Below are 17,010 nucleotides of genomic sequence, written 5' to 3'. Positions count from 1 at the left end.
GCGCCCGGCTCTGGGGTCCCCAGCCGGCTCAGGGGTGCGCCCGGCTCTGGGGTCACCAGCCCTCTGGGTCTCACGGTGTCCAGCGCTAAGCCCACGCTTCTCCCAGCAGGAAGACTCCAGAACTGGACGGCCCCGCCTGCCCTGGGGGCTGACCCTGGCCGCCGCCTCCCAGCCTCCGAGCAGCCAGGGACGACTTGCAGCCTCTACTCTGCCCCGGCCAGGCCTCTGGGCCCGCAGGGCCTCTCACGAGGACGGCGCAGCTGGACCCAGCCGCGGGCTGGCCTGGCGCTGCCGCCTCGCGCTGAGCTGCCCCCCCACGTGCGTCTCTTGTGCCCACACTTAATGGCATCTGGGAGGCTGGCAGGCACTGGGGTGGGGTGTCCCCATCCCCCCTCCCCGCGCGCACCTTGCTCAGCTGGATCTCCATGAGGACTCGGTGCTGCCGTCCGCTGCCGCCCTGTGCTCGCCAGGAGTTCTGGGGCCGCTTGCCGCCGGAGGAGCGGGAAGGAGAGCCCTGGTGGCCTGGGAGGCCCGCTCTGGCCCTGGGAGGGGGGCGGGCGCAGGCTGACTCGGGCCCACCCCTCGCCCCCCTTCACCACCAGCCGGAAGGTCTCCCCTTGCGAGATGGCGGGGAGAAGGCGGGAGAACTGTGGTGGGAGGAGCGGCCACCGGTGGCCACGGACCCGGCCGGGCCATCTCTGGGGGCCAGCGCCTCCCTTCTTACCTGTGCCCAGGGTGGGACCCAAAGTCCCGGCCCCCATAGAGGTGCCAGACGAGGGACACCTCCCGCAGCACCACCCGACTGCTGGGCACCGGGAAGTGGGCGGGCGCCCGCAGCAGGTCCGTGCTGCCCAGGGGCCTGGAGAAGTGCCCGTCCTGCACGATGATGGGGCCGGGGTGCAGCTGCGTCACCACGGGCTCCCCGTCCCGGGGCTGCAGGGAGGGGGCGAGTGAGCTGCGGGCACGGGCCCCCCAGTCCCGGTGCCCTCCACGGTGCCCCGTCCTCACCCCTCCCACCTCGTTTTCAACAAAGACGAGCCTCGTGGCCGCTGCCCCAGGGGGCTGACTGCTCTGTCTCGGGGCCGAGCGCCCTGTGCTCCCGCCAGCCCTGCACTGGGGGCAGGGTGCTGGCACATACCTGCCCCTGGCATGCGGGGGCCACAAGGTCAGCACCCCGCAGCCAAACGCCCCCCCCACAAAGCGCCCCACTCCCTCCCTCCTCCCTGACACATACCTGCTTCTTCCTCCTGTCCTCTCCCGGGGCACACTCTGGGCCCCACCCACGGCCCAGCTCCAGGTGACAGCAGCCACCTCCTGCCTCCACTCCCAGCGGCAGCTCTAAGGGCCCGAAGCCCAGCCACCATCTCCCGCCCCTTCCTGGTCCCACCAGCCTGCCCACCACACACCGGGATGCCCAGGCCAGGCGCGTCCAAGATGCAGAACTCGTCACTGTCCAGCGTGTCTCCATCCCCCTCCTCTTCCTTTTCATCTTCCTTGGTCTCTAAGCAGGACCCCAAGTTGCCAGTGGGGGCCCCATCGGGGGATGATGGGGGCTGGGCCCCACTCCGCTCGTCTGGGAACAGGTAGACGGAAACGGGCGAGGCCTGAGGGAGGGAGCCACCTGTGGGAGAGAAGCCGGGTTGGGGGTGCTGAAGATGGGTGCTGACTGTGCCCACTGGCCCTGCAGCACCCCCGCCCACCTGAAGGCTGGGCCAGCTCCCGCAGGCTCCGCTCTGTGTCCAGGAGGGCATCGGCCAGGTCCCGCTGGTTGATGAGGGCTGTCTCCACGGGCGGGCAGGAGGGCAGGGAGGCTGGGCTCTCGGAGAGCTGGCCGGGTGGGGGAGCAGCCATGAGTGACAGGAGGGGGCAGCCCCAGGGCTCCCCGGGAGCAGGCCCCTGGGGCCCGTGGCAGGGCGCAGGGCCCAGCGAGCTCCAGCGGCCAGTGCAGCCAGGCCTCACCTGTACCTTCTGGCCGGCGATCTCCGTGGGGCTGGGGGGCCGGGGTGGGGGGTGCAGGTCGCCCGCACCCAGTACGTACTGCAGCAGGTTGACCAGCAGGGCGCAGGAGTCTGCGCAGCTGTGCACGTGCACCACGTTGTTGGAGCAGCGCAGCTCAAACAGCGGCTGGCTCTGCAGGGCGGGGCGCGGGCATCAGCCCAGCTCCACCCCTGCCAGGCACATCCTGCAGCCAGGCCCGCCCACACACCCCACACCCGGGCCAGGAGCCCACCCCAGGAGGGGGTGCACGCAGAAGGGCTCCGTGCACCCCGTCCTCCCCTCCCCCCGGCCCGCGGCCTAGACTCCATTTCACACAGAAGGAACCTGGGGCCCAGGTTTTTCCCTGGAGGCAGCTGCCCTCTGGTGGTGGGGCGCGACGCGGGCAGCCATGGGGTAGGGCTGCTCCCAGGAGGGAGGGCTGGTTAGCACAGTCCAGCGGGACGGCAGGTAAGGACAGTGGGCGAGCACAGACCGGAGAGCGAGAGCGGAAGCAGAGCCCCAGCGGGGGAAAGGCCCCGCCCTGCACCTCCTGAGCTCAGGGGACGGCAGGAGCCCACTCACCAGCTTGCCCTCAGCGCTTCCCTTCCAGGTTTTGATCACCAGCTCCAGGAGGTCAACATCCAAGACACAGACGTAATCTGAACAGGAAGGCAGGAGAAGGTCCTAGAGCGCCCTCAGCCCAGCACTGGGCCGCCACTGGGGAGTCCGGGGCTCACGGGGGGCAGCCCTCGGGTGCACGCACGCATGTGTGGGTGCACAGACTGGCCAGCAGCAGGAGGGGACGTGTGCTGCTCGGGGAGTGGCCCAGAGGGGAGGCAGTCCGGCCCGGGCCCTGCCCACCTCGCCGCAGGTCCAGCGTCTCCGCCTCACACTTGTCCGACAGGTACAAGGCCGAGTCGTCCAGGATGAACCTGGTGGGGGACAGGCTGAGAAGGCCCGGAGCGGCCAGGGGAAGGCTCCCAGGCACAGGCAGAGGGGCTCCCACAGGGGCCCCAAGCCCACAAAGAGCTGCAGCCCCGGCCGCCAGCCTTGGGGCCTGTGCGCAGGGACAGGGGCCTGGCCACTCAGAGTGGGCGGCACGCTTAAGAACTCCCAGCTGCCCACCTCCCTGGGCCTCAGAGCGTCCTGGGACGTGCCCCTCACAGCAGTTGTTCTTTCAAAGGAAATCCGAAGCGTGCCTCCCTGGTGGCGCAGGGCGAGTCTCAGCACCGTGAAGCTGTCGCCCGCCACGGCAGCCTGCGTGCGATCCCCGGCCAGGGAGGGACCCCCAGGGCGCGGCAGGCCTCTCCTGTCACCCCACCGCTCCCCTCAGCAGTGTGTTTCGGCCTGTTCTGCTCCCCGCTCTGTCTTTGGTGAGTCCTTTCACCTCTCCCACACCTCTAGCCTGTACCCAAGTTCTGGTGTGCATATATAAAAAAAAATCTTAATAAAAAAGTCCGTATTTTTGGGCCCTCCCTGGGGGCGCAGTGGGTTAAAGCACAGCACTGAGAAGCTAAAGCCGCTTCCGCATGAGTTCGATCCCCGCCTGCCCCGGAGGTGACCCCATGGCGAGGCAGACCTCTCCTGGCCCCCTGCTGCTCCCCTCAGCAGTGTACTTCGTCCATCTGCCTGTTCTGCTCCCCGCTCTGTCTCTGGTGAAGCCGCTCACCGCCCCTCACCCTCTGGCCTGTGCCCCAGTTCTGTATGTACAAATAAATAAATCTTTAAAAAAAAAAAAGTCCGTATTTTCATGAGAGCCTGACACACAGGTATCTTCAAATATAGCAGCAGAAAGAAAACAGATGTCACATGTCATCTCGAACCCCACGTTTCCAGCTCGCGTCTCTCCCATGAGACACAGGGAGACGCACGCAGCCCCGCACGGGCCGGCCGAGCATGCCTACTCCCTGGCCGCCGTCCGGCAGCGCCCGCCTGCTCCTCCTGGGGTTCAGCTACTTGACTTTGGTGCTCGGGTCGGAACTGACTGACCCATGTCATGTTTTGGGGCATTTTGCTTGTTCGTGTTTCCTGCCTGTAACTGCTCTGCCCACCCCTCCGCTACCCTCAAGACAACGAGCAGAGCAAGAGCTTCAGGCGAGGGGCCAGTGGTTTCAGGCTCCTGAGGGAGGCCCCGCGGCCATTCGGGCAGGAGGAGCCAATCCCCTCCCAAGGCGAGCTCACCACCCAGGAGTGCATGACCTCATAAACCTCGGTGAGTAGCCCCAGGAAGAGAGGCAGGGGCCAATGTCCTCATACCTGAGCAGGAAGGTGGAGGTGTCCATGATGATGTTGCTGGACAGGGTGAAGGTCTCGGCGGTGATGAGGACACGCACAGGGAGGTAGAGTGGCCTGGGGGTCACATGTGAGTTTTGGCGGGCCCGACCCCTGGGCCGGGCCCCCACCCGGGCTCTGCCTGTCCAGGTACCTGTAGTCCACGGCGCAGGAGAACAGGTGCGTGTGGAGGACGGTGATGACCGTGGGGGGCAGGTAGCCCAGCACAGGGTCATCCAGCACATCTAAAAACTCCAGGAGCTTCGAGGTCCAGGTGGGAGGGAGTGAGGGGCCTCTTCCATGCCCTTGCATGGCCCCCCACCTCCCTCATCCAGGGGGTTCTGCCAGGGCTGAGGTCGGCCCCCGTCCCTCAGTCCATCCGAGCCCTTGCCCAGACCTGCCGGCCACACTGCCCGCTCACCTGGGCATGCCAGCTCTGCCCCGGCAGGGCCACGCAGTGGCGCAGGGTGGCTCTGTGCAGCCGCAGCGTCACCAGGAACTCCTGGGGATGGGGCTCGGTCAGCACTGGGGAGCCCAGGCCACCAGAGAGCAGGGAGGACCGTGAGGTGGCCCACATGGTACCTTGACATTCTTATGGGGGTCCAGGTGGATGCGCACAGCAGTGGACAGCATGTTGGAGACCCGACCCTGGCCCTTTTGGCCTGAGGCTCCCCGCTCGATCACCCCCTCCTCTGATGGGTAGATGGTCGGGGCCAGCCGGGCTGGAGGAGCGAAGCTGGGCAGCTCCAGGCGACTGGGCAGCTGGTAGTCATCCACGGCCGCTGGGGAGGGAGCTGGTGAGTGCCCTGCCAAGCCGCTGACTGCAGCTCACCCAGGGGCTCAGGGAGCCAGGGAGCCAGAACCAGAAGGGCCCGCCCTTGACCAGAGCCCCCAGAGCCCAGGCGACTGGCCCCCGCCCTCACACCTCGGTGGTAAAGTGTCGCCTTTTCCGCTTCCAGGCAGAAGTAGCCGAGCCCCGGCTGGCCACGGTACTGGGAGACGCTGAAGACGGTGCCCTGCTCCACGTCCAGCACCAGCTCCCCGTGCTCGGCCTCCAGCGGCTTCTGAGCCTCATCCTGCGGGCCGGCAGGGCCTGGGCCTCACCAACTGCGTCCAGCAGCCCCCTGCCCTTGAGCGAGGCGCCTCTGGGCTCTAGCCTGATGAGGGTCAGCTCCACCTCGACCTGGACGCCCCTGGAGGCCCTGGACAAAGCCTGCCTCTTCTTCCTGAAGGGCAGACGCCCCGCCCAGCCCCAGCCCCCGATGCACCCATTCGGTCCCCTCGCTGCCCAGATATGGTGCCAATGAATGGCTACCAGGGAGGGGCCGTAGGTGGGGTGGCGTGTGGGGGTCAGTGGGTGGCAAGTGGGTGCTGTCTGCTGGACAGGCCACGCTCAGCGGCCCCAGGGCCTGCTCCACACTCCTAAGGCAGCGCTGGAGTCAGGGGCTCACCTCCTGAGGCCGCCTCACCTTGGTCTCACAGAGGGCGGTGACGCGACCCTTCACCACCGTCACCAGCGTGGAGAAGGTGCTCTGGCAGTGAGGGCTCGGGGACTCGTGGGCAGGGGGCTGGGGGGCTGAGGCCCCCACTGAGAAGAAATGGGCATCCTCTTCGTCAGAGTCCGAGTCTAGGGTGAGATGAGAAGCCAGGTGGGAAGGAGGCCGGGAGGGCTGCCCCTGCCGGCCAGCCGGGGCCCCGCGCCCTCGTACCCAGCTTGAAGGCTGACTTGCACATCTTGAAGTGGTCGTGCCAGAAGCCTGAGGGGCCCCGGAAGCCAGGGTGCGCGGGGGCAGGGGCAGCAGGGGGTAGCAGGCCCGCGGGCTCCCACATGAGCAGGTCGTTGTTGATCCTGAGACAGGCGGGGGGGGGTGGTGGGAGCCCCCCCCCCGCCGCACCTTCCGCCCCCGCCCGCCGCCCTGTCGCCACCTGTTGTAGATGCTCTCGTAGACCTCCTTGCTGGGCAGGAAGATGTGGGCGCTGGGCAAGACCACCTCCAGGCTGCAGCGGGACAGTGCCAGGGCCCGGCTCTGGAAGCTCCTCATCTCCTCAGGGTCCCCAGGGATCACCATCTGCACAGGCGGGGTGGCGTCTGAGACGAGGGGGCCCGTCTGCCCCTGGCTGGGCCTGGCCGAGTCCTGACCTCCCAGTCATTCTCGTCCCCTCGTCTTAGTTGGGAGGTGGGGAGGCGCCTACCCAGCTCAGGCCACCTTGGAGTTAACCTGTTGTTTTGGGGTGGGGTGGGGGGTGTGTGTGTCAACTTTTGTTTAAATGTTTTCCTTCAGCAGTAAGCAAGCACTATTTCTTGCACTCTCCAAACAGCACCTGCAATCTGATAGGTGAGGTGTAGCAATTTCCCTTTTACCTAAACCTTTTTAATGCTAAAACAGGCCCTAAAACTCATTCATGCCAGGCCCTCCCTGCGGCCCAGTGGGGAGAGCACAGCACTGCAAACTCCCCACGCCACTTCAGTGCCAGTTCGATCCCCGCCTGGCCTGGAGCTGACCCCTCTCCTGACCCGCCCACTGCTCCCTCAGCAGTGGACTTCACGATCGGCCTGTTCTGCTCTCACTCTGTCTCTGGTGAAGCCTCTCGCCGCCCCTGCACTTCTGGCCTGCACCCAGTTCTGTGTGCGTAAATAGATAAAACCTTAAAAAAAGTCATGCACTCCTCATCCTCATTGTCAAGAAGAAAGGGCCCTCGGGCCCTCTGGCGGCGTCCTCCAACCAGGCATGCTCGTTCTGACGTGCCGGCTGCTGTGTCTCGGCATCGCGCTAAGCCGCTTTCAAGCACTCGGCCCTCCTTTCGTTTGTTTGTTGTTTGAGCATCTTCAATGTTTAAGTTTCATTTCCCTTCTTCCCTTGCACACGCTGTAACCCTTTCTCTCGGCCTCGAGAAGCTCACTTCGTTTTTAGTGTCAGGTTTGATAAATGCAGGTGAGGGACTGTCCACCAGGGAAAGGCCGGCGCTGGCTCGTGATGCGACTGCTCACTGCCGCGCGTCTCGGTCCCCCTGCCGCGCACGGCAGCGCCCCCCTTTCCGCCCGGCGGCACGGCCCGGCACGGGCACGCGGCGTCGTGTAGGCAGGCGACTTCGTGACCGGAGCCGCGACCAGTGGGCACCGGTGGGCCCACGTCCTGGCGATCGTGAACGCTGGCACGACAACCACAGTGGGGGCTACGGGTCACCCCCACTCTCAGCTGAGGAAATCCACCTGTAGGCGGTGCTCTGAGGAGCGGCCCCCCAACGTGCCACCGCTCGGACAGCCGGAGGCTGCATTCGCAGGCCCAGGCTGAGGCCCTGCGCCGCCTCCCTCAACCCCAACCACCTTCGGGGGGCTCCAGGGCCAAGCCGCGCCTGGGCGGGAGGGGTGTCCGAAGCCTGACGGCCCTGAGTTGCACCACGGGACACCCCGGTGGTCCCGAGCCCCTGGCTCACAGCCACCAGGGGCTTCTGACTCGGCGGGGAGACCCAGGGCCCGCCTCACCTCCTCAGTCTCGTACATGGTCCTCTTGGAGGAGAAGGGCGAGGGCTCCGGCTCCCGCAGCTCGCACGGGCTCTCGGCCGACAGCTCCAGCTCCTCCTTCCTCTCCGAGCCCACCTCCCACTGAGTGCTGCTGAGCTGGGGGTTCAGGGTCACCACTACCCTGTCAGGGTACAGGCCGGTCATGGACTGCGCGGGCCCCGCTCCCCGGCTGGCCAGCACCCTCGGCAGCAAAGCCCTCACTCCTGCTGCCCCTTCTGGAGCCCCGACTTACTGAGGCAGGAAGTATTTTCTCCCGGGGCTCCTGGGATCTAGGGCTTTGGAGACACGCAGGCAGGGCACAGGCGGCTTCTGCCCGTCCTCGTAGGTGCCTGCGGCGTGAGGGGTACGTGCCGTCACTGCCACCTCTCCCCTTTCTTCCTCAATTTCGGGAGGGATCCGGGAGCCTCCCCCCCGTGACGGTCCAGTCCACAGACCTGCCCCCCGCCATGTCCCAGGCCAGAGCCTACTGCCCACAGCAGCTCAGCCGGAGGCCTGGACTCTGGGCTCGCCCTGCCGTTGAGCCCCTTCGGGAGCCCCAAGTGCACCTCTCCCATAGGCCAACGCGCCCCACTCCAGGTGATGTTCCCCAGAGGCTCTCACCATGCAGGTCAACACAGGTGAGCTCCAGGCGGGTGGGGGCTGGGGGGCCGGGCCCGCTGCTCAGCTCGGACCGGAACTGGGGCTCACTCAGCTCCAACCTCAGCTGCTCAGCCCGGACAGCCCGGCCCCCCCAGGGGTCCCGCTCCGGTCGGAGGTCGGCGATGGGGAAGTGCAGCCGCAGCATGGCCCGGGGTGCCGAGAGCCGCACCACTGTCTGCTGCTCGGCAGCTGGCGGGGGCTCTGTCTGCAGGACAGGAGTGGGGCGCTCAGGGCTGTCTCCGGGGCCCCTACCGTTGTGGTCAAGCCCCAGAGGACCCAGGCCCCTCTCTGTGGCAAGCAGCCCTGCCCGGCATCTCACCATCAGGCCAGCAGGCGGCTCGGGAGGGGGGACGGTGGCCTGGCGCAGCAGGGCAGTGAGCCGGTCCAGGGCCCCCAGCTCCACGTCCGCCTGGAAGTCGGCCAAGTCCAAGGCCAGCTCTGAGTGGCAATGGCAAGTAGCTGTGCGCCGGGGCCGGCTCTGAGGGTGAGGACGTTCAGGTCAGTGAGGGCTGTGGGGCGGCTGAGGGCAGGGCGGGAGGGGCCCTTGAGCAAAGGAGAACACGGCCCTACCAGGTGTGCGGGGGGGCCCCAGAGCGGGGATCCAGCAGGGTTGGGGAGTCTCACCCCCTGCCTGAGGCGGATGACCATGCTTGTTTCATAAAAACCACCCCACGTTTGCCGCGCTCATCTCCGCAGGCTGACAGGGACTATGCCAAGGAGCCAGGCCAAGCGAACAGCGCCGAGGGCATGTCCGGGCGGGGCCTGGGGGTTCAGAGCCCAGGCGGGGAGGTTCCTGCCGCCGGAACTCAAGGAAGAGAGGGGGGCGCAGGGGCAGGCCACCCGGCGGGCCGCCTGTGTCACCTTGGGCACCCGGCGCAGCGTCTGAGTGTGGCGCAGGTGGGCGCAGGGCCGAGACGAGGCCTGGGAGCCCGCGCTGCCGGGGAAGCTCAGGATCTGGGTGAGAGGCGGGGACGAAGGGTCAGGCCTCGCCCCTGCGCACCCACGGCGTCCCACGCGGCCCGGCCGCCCTCACCTCCGTGTACTCAGGCTCCGAAGCGCCGCGGGGCCACAGACACTCCAGCACCTCCAGCTGCCCGCAGCGCACGTCCGTGCACGTGGTGCGCCGGCCCCGGCCTGTCCGCAGCTCCCATGCCAGCTGCACAGCTGTGCCCGTGAGCCTGCAGGAAGCAGCCGGGCATGAGAGGCGGGCCGGGGGCGTGGGGAGTCTCTCCTCAGGCCCCGGCCGTGGCTTGTACCGGACGTTGCTACAGGGACAGGCCCTCTGGAAGCGCGGTCGGAGATGGCAGAAGTCGCGGGAGCCGAAGGGCCCGTCCTTGGTGGTGTCAAACTCGGCAAAAAAGTGAGTGGTGAGGTCGGGTGGTCCGGAAGACGGGGCAGACGTCTGAAGCAAGGTCAGGGTCACGCCCCCCAAGGTCATCTTCAGCAGCGAGTCAGGGCGCAGGGTGTCCGGGAGGGGTGTGGGGGCCGTCTTGCCTGAGGGGACACAGGCTTCACCAGGGGTTCCCCAGAGCGCTCAAGAAACACAGGGGACAGCAGCAGCTCGGCAAGGTCATCTATCTGTCCTGGCGCCCTCCGATGGCGGGGGGACGCGCCACGATGGCGTGCTCGGCCCTCGTCGCTGACGGACCCCTCGTGTCCCCAGCCTCCCGCGTGTCCCTAGAGAACCAGGCCTCCCGCAGGGGACCTCCAGGCCTCCCTTGTGCTCGCGAGCTCGCAGTGGCCCGAGGCGGCCCCAGCCCGGAGCACTCACCGATGGGGTGGCCCTGGGCAGGAAGCCGGCGGGCAGCCGTGTCGCTGTGCAGGGAGGAGCCCAGGTCCACGTCGCACAGGGAGAGCTCGGAGACAGCCGAGGTCACACTGCTCGTGAGGCCCGCCATGGAGAAGAAGAGGTCTGCGGGCCGCGGAGAGGTCAGGGGCTGCCGCTGGGCCCTGGCTCCTGCGCCCCCACACGCCGCCCCGCACCCACCAGTGCTGTCCAGGTTGACAGAGGGGTTGAGAAGGGGGTCTGGGCTGAGGGGCTCGGCCACGGCGCCCGCCTGCAGCTGCTGGTTCAGGTCCTGCTCGATCAGCCACAGGTCTTCAGCACCCAGTGGGCGGCTCTTGTTCAGCTTGTCGGCCAGGCCCTCGGGATCTACAGGGAAGGGCGCTCGTTTGTCAGTCCCTGCTGCCCGGCCCTGTCCCAGCCCTCAGCCCAGGGCTGACCAGAGGCCTCACCTGCAAGGCTCATGGCACCGAGCAGTTCCTGAAGCTGCTGGAGCTGCCGGGGGGTCACGAGCAGGTGCAGGGAGCCCAGCTGCCCAGCCACCTCCAGCTAGGGAAGGAGGGGGTGGCGTGGAGGCCAGCTGCCGGGCGCAGCTCTGCCAATGCTAGCTGGGCGACCCTGAGGCAACGAACCCTCTCTGTGTCCGTTTCTGAGCTGGGACGTAGCTTCTGTCCCCAGGGGCCCAGGGACCCACCTTAGGGCCTGGGAAGGCCTCATTTTGTTTCAATTTCACGGTCAACTCCATGTACCCCGAACAGCTGCCGATCTGCAAGGGCGGCTCGCGGTGCTCTTCGCGGTGTTCCTCTTGGGAATCCTAAGGGGCAGGGTCGGAAAAATGAGATCAGAGGTGGTCAAAAAGGCTAGGAGAGGTCAAGCGGTCAGAGAGGCAGGGGCTGGAAAGGGAAAGGGCTGGGACTCACAGGCTCACCTGTGGGGAGAGCTCTTCAAAGTGCAGGCGGACGCCCGCCAGCTGCAGCAGCTTGTGCAGGAAGGCGGGGGGCTGGTGCACGTCCACGGGGGGCACCTGGTTTGGGTCCCGCACGGCCTCGTCACAGTACTCCAATCTGGGGCGGCAGAGGGTCAGCCCTGGCCCGGGTCCTGCTGGCCCACGGTGTCTACGCAGTGAGGGTTCTCGGGCGCTGGGGAGCCTGGCCTGCCCCACCGCTCCCTCAAAGCCAGGCCGCCTTGGCCCCCCACACCCAGCTTGGGGCCCAGCCCAGGCCTCACTCCCTCTGACTCCGTGATCCTTGGGGTCCCTGCCCCTGAAGACCTGGTCCGCACAGCCCTGCACCCCACTCCAGGCCCACAAACAGCCCGCCTTCCTCCACGCCCTCCTCTGGCCCCCTGGCTCCTCTCCCTCACACCGGCCACCCCTTGGGCTGGCTTCTACCTTTGCACGTGGACTTCTACTGCCACGCCTGGCTGTCCGTCCCCCGTCGAGTGCTCCACTCTCACAACAGTGTCCAGGAAGGTCACCTTGATTCTCCGCAGCACTGAGTGGGGGGAAGCATCTCAGGCCAGGTGGCACAGCCAGGGGCAGGCCGGTTTCCCCGGAGCTGGGGCAGCAGGGTGGCGAGGCGGCTACCCGGGCCCCTGTCAGCGGGCCATGGAGGAGCAGGGGGCAGAGCGGCCAGGGGCCTGCTCACCGGTCTCGATGGTTTGCGCGAACATCTCCAGGCCCTCCAGGGGCTGCGGCGGCTCAGAGGGCTCTGGCAGCCCGTCCCGCAGGCACTCCTGTGCAAGCTGCAGGCTCGTGGTCATGCACGATGCCCAGCTCTGGGAGTCAGCAGCCCCGGGGCCTGTGGGTGGGAAGAGGGTCTCAGGGCAGCTCCTTGGTGCACATGCCCACCAGTCGCCCCCTTACCCCAAATTCTCAGCAGGTGTGCCTGTCCTCACCTGGGCCTCGGCGGGGCTGCAGGGTGAGCTGGAGGCTGGACACCATGACGGTGCAGTGGTCGGTGAGCAGAGCAGCCCAGGGCACAGCCACCTCGATGGAACCCACGAAGCCTTCCACCAGCTCCAGTGGCGACTCCATGGCCTCCAACAGCTCGTTCACAGACTGGGGGCAGAATGGACAGAGCAGCTGAGGGAACGCCCCAATCCAGCAGCCTTTCTCACTGCCCCCACGAGCAGTCTCATGTGGGGGCTCCACTTCAGGGAGCACTCACTCTCCCAGCAGCCTTTGCTCCTGCCAACCGCCACACCGCCACCCCATCCCCGCGCCATCGACTGCCCAGTCTGTGAAGCCAGAGGGGAGGCGTGGAGGGGGAGGAATGGGCTGGAGGGGCCGGGAGGTGGTGTGCTCCGGCAAAGGCCTGGCAGAATGCAACTGCTGACCAAGGACAATCAGGAGCATGTAAAGGAGAGGCAGGCCGGGCCAACCTGAGCTGGGGGGCCCCGATCCTACCCATCTGGTAGAGCTGCACCTCTCTCTGCGGCTCAAGGCTGAGCTCCTGGTCACAAAGTGGGTGTTGTACCTCACAGGGCAGAGTGGAAACCCACAGAGATCAAGTCTAAATTCCTCACCCAGAGATGCACAATGGGGAAAACTGAGGCCCAGAGACTTGAGATCTAGTTCACCTAGGGTACTGTGGGGACTGGGACCCAGGACTGTGAGCAGGCACTCGGCTTCTTCTGGAGTCTTCAAGGTAGGGGCTGCAGGCCGAGCAGCTGGGAGGGGGGCTAGTTTGACAGGGAGCACAGATTTCACCAAGGACCTCACGAGGAGCCCATTTAACCCCAAAGGCAGGGCCGGGCAGGGTGGGCGCTTGTCTGGAGCTGGAAGGAGAAGGCTACAGCTGCAAGCCTGGGTCACTTCTTTGAGGCCAGCCCAAAAGGCTCGGGTCAGAGGTCACAGAAGGCCTGCTACACTGGGCTTCGCAGGCCAGAGGTTAGAGAGGTGCCCCAACTTTGGCCCCAGAAGTGCCTGGCCTACCCAAACGCCAGCCCTTCCAAGCCAGCCCTTCCGACCCGACTGACCCGCAGAGGCCAGGCAGAAAGCCCCAGGGCCTGGCCCTCACCCACCCCTGCTGTTCCAGCCTGGAGGCCGGACCCTGGGCCAGTTCTGGGCTGGGGCCTCTAATTGGTGGCTCCTTTGGAACTTCCCAGGTCAGCTGGGCCGTGAGTCACCGCCCCTTTCGGCGGCCCCGGCCTCAGGCCTCTGACCGGACCTCACTCCAGAGCCTCCCCAATAGTCCCTGGGCCTCCTCCGCGGGAGGCTGAACCCCTGGGCCTCGTGGGAGGGGGTTTCCCTCCAAACTGCATGCTGACCCCAAGCCCCTCCCCAGACGGCCGCTGGGCCCGGCCCACTCTCCCCAAAGCAGGAAGTAGGCAGAGGCTGCAGCTACACGAGGTGTTGATCAACACGGCGTCAGCCGCTGTTGTTGACATCCACATCCGAAGGGAACCCCACCCACCGGCGGGGATCCTGGGGTCAGCGGGTCAGGGCGGCATGCCGGCCGGTGCCCCTGGCCAGGCTCGGACCCCACCAGTCCTCCCGGACCAGGTGCACCCCCTGCACTGTCACTGTGTGTGCTGGGTCCGACCTGGTCCCTGACCCCAAGCCCCAACCCCCCCTTCTGGGCCTCTTCACCTTCCCAGCCCCTCTGGGCCCCAACTCTGACCCAAGCTAACGTGCTCATTCTGGCTCTCTCCAGGCAGACACCCCCTCCCCAGCCTCAGTTTCTCCTCCCGCAGCGCAGGGACCCCTTCCCGCCCAGTTTCTGGCGCTGGAGGCAATCAGTGCGCGTCGCGCCGACGCCAGGAGTCCCTCAGCTCCCCCCGGCCTCTCCGCGCCGGTGCCGGGTGCCCCAGCCAGACCCCTTCTCCGGGGCTCCGGCTCGGCGCGTCCCCGCCTCCGTCCCGCCCCGGGTCGGGCTCAGGCCTGGCTGCTCACCCATATCTCCAGGTGAATATCCCGCAGGGCAACGCTGCCCTTGTACAGATCGAGACTGAGCTGCTCCAGGCTGAGGTGCTCCTGGAAGAAGTGACCCAAGTAGTGGTGCAGCAAGTACCGGCAGACCCGCTCTTTCACACAGTTTGACCATGGCCACAGCCATCGTGACATCTCGGAGACCGCCGGGCCCGGGCCGCCTCCGCTCGCCGCCCGCCGGCGATCCCGTCCGGCTGCGCTGTTCACTAGAGCCCCCGGCTTGCCCCGCCGCTTCTCACAGCGCCAGGCCGCGCCCCCGGACGCCCAGCCACGCCCCCCACGCGCACTGCCATTGGTCACTGAAAAGGGCGAGGCCTGCTGATTGGCCGCAGGGGGCGGGGCCTTTAGGCGCGAAAAAGGGTCTGGGCTCGCTGCATCACATAATGCTCCGGGTGTTGATTTACGCCTGCGTATAAATTCTGTGTGGGAGGACCTTTAACCTCCCTGCTACTGGTCTAGCTAGGCTGCAGCTGGAGGTGTCAACCCCGCAAATGAATGCGCATGTGCCGACTGGTCCCACTACTTGAAGGAGTTTGGGAGGATTTAAAGAAACAGCGCCCCATCAGACTTCTCGGCACGCTTCCCAGAGGGATGGCCGAGGGCGGCATCCTCTGCAGAAGACAAGTGAATGGATAAACATTTGCAGTTTACAAAACGTGTTACGTCTTTGACCTCATTCAACACTCTCAACGCTCTGAGCTGGAGACTACTGCCACCAATGACAGATAAGAAGACAGATTTTGGTTAAAAATAATAAAAAAAAAAACCAAGAGTAGAAAGGTCGCTGTGAGTCTGTCTCCAAGGAAGTCTTTTTTCCCATCCTCACCTGGATCGTATTTCACACGAGGTGAAAGGCGGCACTGGGCTCTCCACTTGGTTAGGTCTGAGGTCCTCTCTGTAATAATAATGATGGTTTTCCATATCGCTAACTCTGAATGAAATCAATAAAAAAATGGTTTCTAACACCCTTGGTCCAGGGTCTGTTGTATTTGTTTAGTAAGAATGGTTCTTATATTTTTTAATAGTTGGGAAGAAAATCAAAAGAAGAGTAAGATGCCACACAACACATGGAAATCCTAGGAAATTCATACTTAGTGCCCACAAATAAAGTTCCAGTGGAATCCAGCCGTGCTCGCTGCTTTGGCTATGGCTGCAGAGCTGTGCCCTTGAGAGAGGGCTGCAAGGCCTAAAACTGTGGCTTCCTGGGCCTTTGCAGGAAAAGTCAAGCCCAGCTTATCCGCTTGGACACCCACCAGTAGCAACATCCACTGGATTGCAAAGGAAAGGTGAAAGTGGGCCTGAAACAAAGGCAACTTCCCTGGCCCAGGGGCAGGAACCAGAGTGCCACTCCCTGTGTGGCCCCAGGCAAGTGGCTACTCCTCTGTTTTGACCCTGGAGCCTGGGGTTGGGGCTATAGGTGGGAGAGCACTTTACTGGAAGACTGAGGAACATCCTCCCAGAGAGTGTGGGAGACTTTGGGGAGGCTCCATTCCAGGAGGCAAGCTAATCTGAACACCCCTCACAAAACACAGAGTAAATCAAGAGGTCTATCTGCTTGTCCCCCCACGACAGGCCACGGGCAGCTTTGTGTTCGTTGAGTCATCATTAACTTAGTAATGATAAAAGTAATAGGCACTATGGGTGGAGTGTGATGACTTGGGCTCTGTTTTGTCACTGCACACGCATTAAGTGTTCAATGTTCTTCGCCATGTGCTCATAAGGAAGGCTCTATTATATCCCCATTTATGGGAGAGGAAAACTGAGGCTGTGGGCTGAGTGGCTGCAGAGCAAGTAGATGAACAAGCTTCACTGCTCCCAGAGGCAGTGGGCGAGAAGAGCATGTTCTGAACTCTTGGGAAAGGCATCCTTTCGTCCTGTCTCGGAGAAGGTGCATTCCCCCGCAGTGGGGACAAGCGTACAAAGGTTGGGAACACAGGGACATTTCACTATCCAGGTCCCTCCTCTGGGGTTGCTGCTTCCCGCTGGGCTCCCCCCAGGGAGGCAGATCTCTGTCTCTCACTGTAATGTGAGCAGGAGCCACTGTATGTTAACATTGTGTGCTGGGAATTGGTGTGTCTGAGCCAGTCCTGAGCCTGTCCCGTGTCTGCACCACAGCAAAAGAACAGAAGATTCAGGGGGCACAAAGGCCCTTCCCACTGTCTTCCCCAGATGGTGCACCTCGATCTCCATGGAAAGCTAAATCCAAAGACATACATATGCCAGGAGGTCGCCAGGTAAAAGAATAACAAAAGTGGCAGGGTAAAGGGGTGGTATTCTTTTGGCGGGGAATTCTTAGAGGTGGAATTCTAGGCCCAATTTTAGGCCCAGCAATGCAAAGAAAGGTGCAGCCATAGGTATTGCAGTGGTGAGCTTCTACTGGACAGCTGGGCCTCGGAGAACTGTGGGGACCTAGGGGTGGCTTGGGCGAGGCTTCTTCCCCAGAGAGAAGATGGGGAGGGTCAGGCTTTGCCTAAGCATGGGCTCCTTGGAAACTTCCACAAGATTAGGTGGGAACTCCTTAGCCAGGGTGTACCAGGCCTGGAGGGTGGGGTGGAGGGGCTCCTTGGATGTGGGGGAGAGAATTCCTCCCTCAGGAATGACCCACCCAAAAACCCTTCTGGGGATCTCTTCAGTGGGATCACGGAATCAGGACTGTGTGGAGGAATCAGGGAAGAAAGCCCAGGGCAATGGCATTTGACAAAGTCCTGATAGAGGATCTAGATTTTGCATTTTGCTCCCCAAAATTTGCCACCTCAACTCTTCTTAAAGGCTAACTCAGTAGCACTAAGTATGCTCTCGATCCTGTGCAGCCCCATCTCCAGGGCTGTCTCCCCTTGCCAGCCGAACTCCACCGTCCCTGACCAGCCATACCCAAGTGGGTAGATT

General features: G+C 64.6%; 1 protein-coding gene across 1 annotated transcript in view; it reads right to left on the bottom strand.

Moving 5' to 3' along the window:
- The window catches only part of ATG2A (autophagy related 2A), an 18,594-nt gene extending 4,245 nt beyond the window's left edge, over positions 1-14,349 (bottom strand). The window contains exons 1-31 of the mRNA XM_012725144.1: positions 14,089-14,349; positions 12,090-12,252; positions 11,840-11,992; positions 11,584-11,686; positions 11,122-11,257; positions 10,888-11,007; positions 10,646-10,742; positions 10,398-10,562; positions 10,182-10,322; positions 9,667-9,904; positions 9,444-9,588; positions 9,272-9,364; positions 8,730-8,888; positions 8,372-8,615; positions 8,004-8,100; positions 7,733-7,892; positions 6,175-6,317; positions 5,958-6,097; positions 5,718-5,875; positions 5,174-5,324; positions 4,831-5,030; positions 4,670-4,750; positions 4,403-4,509; positions 4,234-4,326; positions 2,839-2,909; positions 2,560-2,636; positions 1,960-2,130; positions 1,701-1,827; positions 1,407-1,621; positions 725-933; positions 92-542 (exon numbers count right to left, since the gene is read on the bottom strand). Of these exons, the coding sequence (XP_012580598.1) occupies positions 92-542; positions 725-933; positions 1,407-1,621; positions 1,701-1,827; positions 1,960-2,130; positions 2,560-2,636; positions 2,839-2,909; positions 4,234-4,326; positions 4,403-4,509; positions 4,670-4,750; positions 4,831-5,030; positions 5,174-5,324; positions 5,718-5,875; positions 5,958-6,097; positions 6,175-6,317; positions 7,733-7,892; positions 8,004-8,100; positions 8,372-8,615; positions 8,730-8,888; positions 9,272-9,364; positions 9,444-9,588; positions 9,667-9,904; positions 10,182-10,322; positions 10,398-10,562; positions 10,646-10,742; positions 10,888-11,007; positions 11,122-11,257; positions 11,584-11,686; positions 11,840-11,992; positions 12,090-12,252; positions 14,089-14,259 (4,779 nt within the window). The 5' untranslated portion in view covers positions 14,260-14,349. The remainder of the gene's footprint in view (positions 1-91; positions 543-724; positions 934-1,406; positions 1,622-1,700; positions 1,828-1,959; positions 2,131-2,559; positions 2,637-2,838; positions 2,910-4,233; positions 4,327-4,402; positions 4,510-4,669; positions 4,751-4,830; positions 5,031-5,173; positions 5,325-5,717; positions 5,876-5,957; positions 6,098-6,174; positions 6,318-7,732; positions 7,893-8,003; positions 8,101-8,371; positions 8,616-8,729; positions 8,889-9,271; positions 9,365-9,443; positions 9,589-9,666; positions 9,905-10,181; positions 10,323-10,397; positions 10,563-10,645; positions 10,743-10,887; positions 11,008-11,121; positions 11,258-11,583; positions 11,687-11,839; positions 11,993-12,089; positions 12,253-14,088) is intronic.
- Positions 14,350-17,010: the final 2,661 nt, after the last annotated feature.

This window comes from Condylura cristata, unplaced genomic scaffold, assembly GCF_000260355.1.
Source record: "Condylura cristata isolate star-nosed mole 26May11 unplaced genomic scaffold, ConCri1.0 scaffold00015, whole genome shotgun sequence".
NCBI classification, from domain to species: Eukaryota; Metazoa; Chordata; class Mammalia; order Eulipotyphla; family Talpidae; genus Condylura; species Condylura cristata.
This window is presented reverse-complemented; position numbering and strand designations above follow the sequence as displayed.